At 40.4% G+C, this 11025-nt stretch overlaps 1 protein-coding gene across 2 annotated transcripts in view; it reads left to right on the top strand.

The window, feature by feature from the left end:
• The first annotated feature begins 695 nt into the window (after positions 1–695).
• The window catches only part of EFNA5 (ephrin A5), a 283690-nt gene continuing 273360 nt past the window's right edge, over positions 696–11025 (top strand). Inside the window, exon 1 of one of the 2 annotated variants that reach the window (XM_077757160.1) lies at positions 696–851. In XM_077757160.1, the coding sequence (XP_077613286.1) occupies positions 727–851 (125 nt within the window). In that variant the 5' untranslated portion in view covers positions 696–726. The remainder of the gene's footprint in view (positions 852–11025) is intronic. The other variant, XM_077757158.1, reaches the window with a different exon arrangement.

Here is an 11025-nt window from a genome sequence, read left to right as displayed (position 1 = left end):
CCCAGGGCCCGGGGCCTCCGCCCGCCGCCGCCGCAGTCCGACTCCGCCGGGGGACCTGCCGGAAGACACGAAGAGCCAAACTTTTCTTTGAGGTTTCCAAGGCAAGACCGCTCCTCGCCAGCCTAGCTGCCGCTTAACCAGTTCCAGGACGCCGGCGGGGCTGGGTTTGTGGCTCTGAATCCCCACCCTTCTCGGCGCACCGCCCCGAACCCGCAGCACCTACGACTCCTCGGAGATTGCTGGGGGGGAGGGGGGGTGTCTCGCGGTTAAGGCGCAGAGGAGGCGGAGGAAGGGGTTTCTTCCACTCCGGGACCACAGGCGCGAAGCCTTGCATCCACACGGAGCCGTCCTTCTGCAGTTTCTCACCGGCCGCCAAAGTAACTTGGAGCGAAGCGGNGGCCTGCTGCCGCCGCTGAGACACAGCTTGGCACCCCTTCCCCCGCCTTTGCCGCCGCCACCGCACACACGCATGCTTCTCTCCATCTTGTGATTCCTTTTTTCCTCCTGAACCCTCCAGTGGGGGTGCGAGTTTGTCTTTACCCCCTCCCAACCCCCACCGTCTTCTCTTCTCGTTCTCCTTCCCCTCCCCACCTTGGTGTGCGCCTCTTTCTTTTCTCGCCACTCTTTATTCTTATTTATTCATATTTATTTGGCTCCCGCTCTCTTTCTCCCCTTCCCTCCCTCCCTCCGNTGGCTGGCCTGGGGCTCCGCCGCTGGCCAGGAGTGATGTTGCACGTGGAGATGTTGACGCTGGTGTTTCTGGTGCTCTGGATGTGTGTGCTCAGCCAGGACCCAGGCTCCAAGGCCGTCGCCGACCGCTACGCCGTCTACTGGAACAGCAGCAACCCCAGGTAAGGTAACAGGGGGAGCGCAGCGCCGCGGATACCCGGGCCTCGGCGCCCTGCGGAAGAGTGGCGGAGGGGGCGGGGGCCGGCGCGCACAGCCGCCGGCGGCGCGCGCTCTCGGAGCCTGCGTCGCCCCGGCGCTCGTGGCTTTGGAGGCGCCCACAGGAAGCGCACCCCTCGCGCCTCTCTTTTGTTAAGCTGCCTCAGAGAGGCCAGGAGTCCCGGGGAGTCTCCGGGGCTGCCCAGACCCGCGGCCTCTGCAGAGCGCGGGGAGACTCGGAAAAGGCGGGAGCTGGGGAGTCGAGACTCCTCCGCTTCCTCACCCCGGCAAGCCGGCCGGCATCTCGATCCGGGCGTCGCGCTGGGGCACCGGGAGCCTCGGGTGCGCGCCGCCAGGAGTCCCCGTGTGGAGCGTGGGGGCACAGGGGGACTGCAGGCAGAACCCTCCGAACCTCCCTAAACTTTTGTACGTGTGTGTGTTTTTTAAAATTTTCTTCCCTTTCTCGGTGTGTTCAGAAAGCGCACGGGCTGAGGCATGAGAGGGGGGCTGGGAAGCGGAAGCTTTAGGTTTTTATTTTCCTCTTTAACTGCGAGGCAATCGTCCGGCCCCTGGGCCACTGTTGGCCCGACGCGCCTGGCTGTGGAGAGGATTCTCCCACCTCCTCACCCCCCATGGGCTCAAGGTGCCAGAAAGTTTGATCTAATGCCGGGTTACGTCATGTGTGCGGAGCGAGCTGCTGGAGTTGGCGGGGACGCGAGGTGGGAGCTCTAAGTCCACGGCCTGGCGGTGTGCGGCCGGAGGAACACGCGCAATTACCTGGAACCGTTTTGTGGGCATCCCCGAAGCTTGTCGGGTATGCGGGAGGCTAGAGGCAGGCGCCCGGGGCCGCCCTAGCGCGCCTGCTGCACCCTGGCCACCCGCGGACGTCCCTTGTTCAGGGATTCTAGAAGCGGGGAGGGGTGAGGATTGTCCAGAGTGCCGGGCGAACCTCTCCGGATCCGGAGCAGCTCCGAGCCCTACTTTCTCCCCGGCCTCTGGGCAGCAGGCGGCCTCGCTGGGCCCATAATGCTCTGCCTCTCCGGGACGGAGGCCAGCTTCCAGGTGCGGGCTGGCTTCGGTGCCCGCCTAAGAGGGAAATAGCATCCATCATACCTAAAATTCCAGGTTTTCCCTTGCGCTGGAGTGGAAGTTGGGAGGAGAGAGGCGGGAGACCGAAGGTATAGTTCTTGGTTGCTGCGCGCCCAACGCGCATGGGGAGAGGGGCCGGCGGGCGTCTCCAGTTCTTCCTACCTCCCGGCGGCCTTGTCCGTCGGCTTCCCGCCTTCCCCCACTTATGCAGACACGGGAGAGATTCCCCTCCTGAAGTATTATCAGCTCAGATGAAGATGGGCAGATTTCCCCAGAAGCAGTCGACCAGTGGCAGAGAGCCCCTCTGCCACCCCTTGCTACCCCAGGAAAGATGGTCACACCCAGGTAGCCCAAATCCTAAATTGCACCGCCTGACAGAAGTGGAGACATCCNGGTTGGGAAGCTATTTCTTCTTTGACATGCCACTTACCACTATTGGGAAAAGAAAGAGAAGCCATCCTGCCAGAGGAGATGGCTTTTATTAAAGCTGACAAGACAAATAGAGGAAGCTTTCCAGTTGTGATGGTGTTAAAAGCAAGTCTCGTTATGTTGGTTGGTTTTATTCCCCCCTGGGCTTTATTAAACAGCATAGACGAAATAGAGGAATTTCTATTTCTAAACTTCAGCGCCTTATTAAATAAAACAACAGTGAAATTGGTTAGTTGAATGTGGGACGTTTTGTGCTTAGTTGTCTCCTTTCCCACCCCACACTTCGCAGTGTGATCTTTTCCTCATAGTGTTAATTTCTTTGGTTACTTGGGTGTTCCAGTCATCCTGGGCTAAAACAGAAGGAATCAGCAGCACCCCCACTTCCCCCTCCTCCTTAACCTGTCAAGCTAGTCTGAGTTAGTTTGAGGACATTTTATCTTAGGTTATCTCTGTTTTATGCTTTTGATACTGTTGTTTGGTTTGAGATTAGCACATTGATTTTTGTCACAGGTCATGTTTTTTAATAGATTTGCCCTGCCTGTAGAAAACTCTGCTCAGAATGCCATGGTGGCTTTGAACCTGCCCAAAGTTAATCTGTAGAATTTTAAAAGAGCAAGGGTATTCTCAAGTCAGTATTCTAATTTGAGGCTTGGTGGGAATTCCTTTTTATTTGATCATTATCATTTTGGTAATGTTCACAGGAAAGAAGGACGTACCCTTGCCCAAGAGATTCATCTCTAACTTTAGTATTCTTGGGGGTTTGTGGGCGCATTTATCTTCATATGTTGTCACAGTAAAACTTATTTTAAAAAATAACATAATTGTAAAAGTAGGGACTGGTAGGCAGATTTATCTCTGAAATGTTGAAGAAGATGGTGTTTTTTGAAGTATTAAGAAAATTCACCTTGGATGTAACTTAAAAAGAGCCAGGGCAAAATAACTAAATTAGAAACAAACAGTTTTTCTCAAAAGATAGTGAAGAAACATTTTAGAAAATTTGTAGGGGTTGACTAAATATTATAAGTTCATTTTACATTCTACATTTATTTTCATTTATTTTCAGTACTAATGCTATCATTTTGGAAAGAAGGCAAGTCGTGCCTTCTGATTTTATACAAGTCCAATTTTTTAGGATTGGCTAAACCTATAGATCAGAAGACTTAATCTTTTGGAAAAAAGTTGAAATCTTTAATTGCAACTTAAGTAGATTTAAAATATATTTTTTTCTTAGATAACAAAAGTTCAGTAGACAAGCTGATAATAAGGGATACTTTGGTAAAATGAAGTAGGTATATTTTGACTTCTGCTAATGCATTTGAATTTGAAATTATGTTTTAACACAATTAGAAATTAACTATTACATCTTGATCACAGGGTTTAAATATCTTATAGTGTAACTTATGTAATCGTAGGAGTTTATTGTTTTCATTACTGACTCCATTGATACCATAAGCATCATAGATCTAGATTAACAGAGGAAAAAAATATTAAACTTACTTGATCAGATAGTCTTACTGGTAGAATCTGTCATCCTAGGTGTTTGCTTCCGGAAAGGGGATATTCAGTTTTCAAATGCTGGTAACTTCTTAGTTGCTAGTACTTACTGGGTGGTGGGCCAAAAACTGATTTTGTGTTTTTAATTGGCACAAATATCTGAAATAGCCACTGAGAACTATCAATCTGATTAGAAATATATGATAACATTTGCCTAAATGCATCTTCTGTATTCTAAAAATCTCGAAAGTTGTCTATATTCCACCTAAATAGGGAGAGTAATAGAGTGATCCTTTTAATGTTATGCTGAATTCGGAACCAGCATGTTACTAAGTAACTCTGAGTAATGAAATTCAAAATCATTGAGAAAGACAAACTATTTGTCTTTAATTTCTTTAAGAATATAAAAGCTTTTAAGTAACTTTTAAAGAGACTTTCAGTAATAAAACTTTATTTACACTCTCCTGTAGCAGCTACGCTTATAAAGATAGAGATGACTCAGTATAAGAACATGCTTCTTAATCTGAAGAGTGCTATAAACAGTTTGGTGCTTCCAGTGAGAATACTCTTAAATACTGTGTGTATATTGAAAAGTTTTTGGTTTCTTTTGACCAGTTGCCAAAATGATGATAGGATAATTAAACACGTCTCCTACTGGTTGGCATTTATGGATGGAATAGTGAAATAATACTTTAGGAATACTGATTCTCCTCACTTAGTGCTTTGCTTCTGTTAGGTTCTGAGTATCACCAGTTTGGAGTGTTCTACTTTGATGGGAAGAAATCTTTCTGTACTTCACCTGGGATCACTAAATTTTAACCTAATTGTATGTTTTCTTTGAACTTTTAAAATTCTTGTAGGGACCTGTAAATTAAACATTTCATGTTAGAGTAGCAGGTAATTGACACTGTTTAGTTTTGTTAACATGCAATCTTGGAGTTGTGAAAGTGATGTGAATTCTCGACCAGTACTCCAAAACCTTTCTGGGTTACAGATCATATGTAAGCAGCTAAGTAGAGAGAGCTGGTAACATTTTCTTTCCTAATCGTAATCCCTCAACTATTTCTTTTTCTATCAAAATGAAACTTGTTTTATTTTTCAAAATCTGAGCCATCAACGTTTTATTATATGTATGCGGGTGTCCCAGCACTGTGCCTTTTCCACCGACACTTAAATGAAATCAGTTTGGTTTAAATCTAAGAATTTGTTTTGAGGAAAGATGGAAAGTTGATCCTGGTTTTGAATGAATTTTATCACCGAATTTATAAAGGATTAACTTTACTTTCAAAATTTTAAATGTTTTAGAAGTATTTTATATGTTAGAAACATAAAAGTTCTTCAAGTAAAAACATTATTTAGAATCTTTTAACTTTATTAACTTCGAGCCTCAATGTAATGTATCACTTTATTAGATGTAATTGGGTAATTCTATTATGTTGATATTTACATCAGAATTTATGTGGACATTTGGATATAAATGAAGCTGTATGGCAGAGATTTATATCTTATGTTTTTACCCTGATCCGTTTGTAGGAGACCTGAAGTGAATCCTTTCCCTCTCCTTTTTTTTTTTTTCACTTTACAAATTAGTATAAGACAAATATGCCTTTTGTTTTTGTCCACTTTTCCAAATAAGTTTGAAAGCAAAATTAACTATTGAGATGTTTGTCCATCCGTTTTATGCATTGTATGATATATTCAAAATATGCTTTCAGAAATAGTCAACTGTCTTTTGTTTTTTAGGTGACTGGGACATCAGTGCTATTTCAGGCACACGTGGCTGTACGGTCTAGTTTGGCATTTCCAGCATGATACCAAGGTCAATAAACTCCCTGTGATTAAAAGAATCAGAGAGAGCCTTCAGATGTTCATTACTCCCCTGTTAGTTGATTTTAGCGGCATTAACTAAACCATTGGCTCACCGAAGGAATATCTTGTTGCCATGTGTGTTCTGGCTGATAATCAATAGCTGTAGAGGCTTCCACCTTTGAAGGCTGAGGATCAGGTTTGGAAGGAGCACTTAGTTATTTGGGGGCAAATTAACCTTGTGAATTTCTTGCCATTTAATCTTGCAAGATGCCTTCTGAACAGGCATTATATCGCATTCTGTCCACTGGCCTGATTTCCTGTTGGATAGGGACAGATAACGATGAGCGCCTTCTTTTTCCCCTGTTGCTGTGAACCAAGCCAGCTACCAGCTTCATGCTGGGCCAAGAAAATGAATGAATACAATTAGTCCTTCAGGAGTCCTGGCCTTTGCCAGCTTGGGAGAAGTAATATGCTAAAAGAATGTACCTTTGAGAAAGAGAATACATTAAAATATAAAGTGAACAAAACGTAAGAAATGTTAAGAACAGAATTTTACATGTGGGTAGCATTTATCTATTGTTTAGTGGTTTTTTCCCCCAATATAAATGATTTGCTTTTTAAAAAGATGCCATTTAACCCTTTTCATTTTTGTATTTGTTTTGAGTAACTTCTGGTGGCAATGAGTATTTTTAAATCTATATTTATTTTTAGTAATGAACCAGTCTGTGTTGACTCATTCCACATTATCAATATTCTTTTCAGAAACAGTATACAAACTATTAAAATAGCAGCTCTGATCAGAATGTTCTTGTTGAAAAGGAAGCCTGTATGTCCCTAAAGTACAGTGAGGAAGGCCCCAGCCACTTACCCAGGATATTCAGACAGGATCAGTCTTTCGAACTGATTAAAAATTGCCTTTTGATCATTTGTGACGGATAACACCTTCATGTTCAGGTATAAAAACCTCTAAGAGTAGTATAAGAAATGAGGTGCTAATATTCACTTTTAGTAATTTGTCTTATGATGGTGGTCTTAGACAGCTAAACATCCATACATTACTGTCTCTTTTAAAGGCCTGATTTATATTATTAGATTTATATTTTCATTTGCTTCTCAACCTATATCCTGAGCTGTTTTGTAGAAAAGTTTCTTGTGATTAATGTGAACTTCAGTGTTTCTGAATGGGATATTACTCACGACTAGGAGATCTATTTCCTCTTAAATTTGTCAGCATTTATGTCTTCAAACTTTAGTCAGTCATAAACAAGGCAGGGCAAAGACAAGAGAATAACTTAGTTTAAAATATCAAGGTAATAATGTGGGTTTTTTTTGGTACTTTATTATGCATAGTTTGATTGTGAACGAAAAAAAGTTCCTGTGTCTTAGTATCCTTGATAATCTATAATCCTTTTTGTACTTTAAAGGATTTATTGTAAACTACTGAAATCTGTGCACTCTTTTGTCATCTGAAATATGTGTGGATATAAAATCTTGGTTTTGAAGCTTTTGGGTATAGTTTTCAAACAGCCATAGATTTCAATAAAAACATTATTTTAAGATAGTGAATACTCCTATTTAAGTTAGCTAGTTGCTGAGAGACCCAGTGTACCACAGTGATGGTTACCTCAGCTTTCATTCAGGTAGAACTCTATCATTTTCAATAAGGAAAAATAAACCTTTGTCATCTTTAGAAACATCCTTCATACAATTGACAGTTGACAAGTGGAAGAAAATGTTACTGTCAGGTCTTATTTTCCACTCAAGTGAGAAATAAAAATAGTTTTGAATGATTTTAAAGAAAATCTATTTAAAAATTATTTTAAAATGTAAGGGGATGCTTTTAATATTTATTATGTATGTCATAGAATTTATCTACCATTTGCTTCAGGGAAGGTCAGCAAAGTGCAATTCAAGGAGAGACTCCTAACAGTTAAGTTCCTAGGGTTTTTACTTTGAAAAGTACAGTACAACTGATGTGTTTATAACAGGATACCACCGGACATTTTATGATGGCATTCTTTAAGAGATGTAAAAATACATCAGTATTATTCCCATTATTACTCATCAAGTGACCTGATTTCCATGACTGATGATCATGATTCTGCTATGAAGTATAAGTGGGAATTTTGGTCATGTGATACCTCTGTGTTTTTGCGTTGGGCAGTTATGTTACTGGAATTCAAAGATGATTAGACCTTCTTAAAAAATTACTTTGCTATCAATAATTTTAAATAACTGCACAGTGTAATCTATAGGTGTTCATGTGGAAGTGTGTGACTACATGTTTGGAGAGTAGGAAAAAAATATGACTAAGTTTTTGTTCCCTGATTTAGAAAAGCTAGGTTTTTGGCTTTCATTTAAATCAGCGGGTTTTTTTTTTTTTTTTCTTTCTTAGAAGCAGCCATCTTGTTTTAAGACCGATTTTTTTCTTTCATGAAAATGGTCCGGAAATTAATACGGACGATGGAAAAGGACTAAACCACTTGATAATAATTTTTGTAGGGCTCTACATTTAAAGCTCTATCAAGTTTTTTGTGAGCTCTTTGAAATGTTATCTTCTTATGTTTAGTTGAAAAAAAAGGATGGTTTGCTTTAGTAATAATACATTTTAAGCCTACGTATATTTTAATGTTAAATATTGGGCTGTACCATGTTTACATGTGTATTTTTCTCTTGAAGCTTATAATTTATTGTTAATTTCAAAGTATTGTATTAATAGCCCCTATAGTTACCCCCCCCATCGTGACTTCCTTTTTTTTTTATTATTATTCTAAGTAGCCCTTTTTATGTCAGCATTTTTCCCCCCAAATGCTCAGCGGTACCAAGAATCTTTCTCTAATAAGAGGTACTGATAAAAATGTAGGTATTTTTAAAAATGAAACATTTGGGGTGCTTTCAGAAACATTATATGATTCAGAGCCTTTTTGTCCCTGAGATATAGGTGTTCAGTTTCTCATTTCTAAACCATTCTTATGAGTTCTCATAGAAAATTATGTTGGAAGGAAATTCATATTTGTTATTAAAATTGTGAGAATATATCAACAGTCTGCTGTATTTCCCACCAGGTTTTGTATTTTGGGATACATTTGGAAGAACATGTGGCCTAGTAAAGTTTACCAAAAATTTATACTAAACTTCTTGCTACTGCATCTGTTTGATGATGTCTGGGAACATTATTCCCATGAATTGCAGTAAAAACAGAACTTCCTTAAGATTAATTTCAAAGTAACCTGACTCAGTCAGTCTGATTAAACTGGGCACAGATTGAAAACTACTTATGTCACAGATTGCCTCAGTTCATTAGAAGTAGGATTTTTGGCAATTACAGATGCACTGTAAAGGCAATAAATAAAATGCGTGTTTTAAAAATGTGTATATATCTCATGGACTTCTTATTGAAGTCCAGGTATAAGTTGGCAGTTTGTGTACTGAAAAGCTTCCCTCTGATATCCATCATCCATTTTTTGTTTTGTTTTGTTTTGTTTTGACTGGCTGATGGAGAAGACTAGAATAATTGAGTGTCCAAGGTGACCTTTTTGTCTTAAATGGACTAACAAATATTTTTGTTTTTTCTTGTTGCTTCTGAGCTGTCAGAATGTTCATTCTAAGTCTTATTAGTGACTTATCTATTTATGTAGAAACTACACTTAACCATTAGCTCTTGCTTCTTTCTATAAAAATACATATAAGGAAAGTATTTTGTCATGTTGTTAAAATGTACCTTTATGGTTTGAATAAAACCAAGTCATGGCTTATTTGGGCTGGATAATTATAATGCAAGTTGTGATGTAGATTTTGATGGTGGTAGACCTGATACTTGATGTTTCATGTTCCATAGAGACCAGTAGGATATATGACTTTGTCATATTTACTGAACTGTAAGAATGTATAGGGGGCTTAACCTCTCGGTTAAGTTTTTATAGTATTTAATTTTATGGAAACAAATGGGGGTGGGAAGAAAAGGAAAACTAATTATAAATATGGGCAAATGTTCCTTTTTGTTTAACAATTAGGTTAAACAAAGTGAGAGCAAATGAGCCTAGTTCCCCTTCTATTGTTTCAGGGCAAGAAAATACAGACAGATGTCGGAATGTGGAAGCTGTGACCTCTGACCCACACAGCATGGCCACTGCCATGGCACACAAGTGTCCTGAGCCACCATAGTAGCAGGATGCTTTTTTGAAGTGACTGACACTTTGAGATGGAGAACCTGAAACTGATTCTGTAGCTATTTGCAAGTCTCTGAAGTATCAGTCTTTTTAGCTTCAATTTTAAGTCCGTTACCTTACCTTTTTTGAAAAATGTTTCTTTGTTTGGCTCAGACAGAGCTTTTGGGACTTCTGTATGGGTTCTGTATTCCTGTAGCCACTAATCACTCTTTGCCTCCCAATAAATTTATTCATCAGGCTGGGATAATGGAGGAGGCTCAGATGTATGGCTCTGTAGCACCAAAGTGTTGGTCTACTTGATTTAACTAATATATATATTTTAAAGACAGATGAAAGCAGTGGTTTTATTAAAGGCCTTTTCTTTTGGTTTCTGTTCTGCAATCTTGCCAATAACCCTTGGGTTCAGACAGATCATTAATGTTTTAGATACTGTGGCACTCAGTGTTTTCTTCATATATTTGTTTACTGTTACTGCTTCAATAAACTTTTATGCCTATTTCAGTAGTTTTCTGGCGGGGGCTCCATTTATTAAAATTTAGTGACCCAGCACTAAGAGGGGTACAGTTCAAATAGTGGTGCTTCTGACAGGGTTTTGTGTCAAACTAGAGAAAATAATAGGGAAATGAAAGCTGCCAAAATGTGTCTCCCAATTACTAATTAATCAGGCGAGGAAGGACCTCAGTGACAGTTCTGGTGTCCACCATGGCAGCAACTGGGGGGACGCTTTATCTTAAATACTGTATAAAACAAATCAAAGTAAGCCCCAGGGAATGGAGCACCCAGATATTTGATATCACAAGTGCTAACTTAATTCTGTGAAAAGCAAAGCAAAAAGCAAAATTTGAAACTGAATCCTTGTACTCTATACTGATAGTATCAAAACAAAGCTATTCTGAAGAGTATTTACCTTATTAATAAGCAATGCTTTTATTCTTATTAATATTTTAGTATAGATATGGTAGTATTGATAGAGCATTTTATATCTACTTTACTGTTGATAGAGAGACAGGGAACAATTTAAAAATTTTCCATCATATGCCCGTCATCAATATTTTGCACATTACTGTAACTGAAGAACAAATATATGTTTCCCCCCTCCCCTGCAAATATATATTTTTGCTGTCCCAGAGGTTCCTTTCTCTTCTGGCAA

Source organism: Crocuta crocuta, unplaced genomic scaffold, assembly GCF_008692635.1.
Source record: "Crocuta crocuta isolate KB4526 unplaced genomic scaffold, BGI_CrCroc_1.0 scaffold131, whole genome shotgun sequence".
Lineage (NCBI taxonomy): Eukaryota > Metazoa > Chordata > Mammalia > Carnivora > Hyaenidae > Crocuta > Crocuta crocuta.
This window is presented reverse-complemented; position numbering and strand designations above follow the sequence as displayed.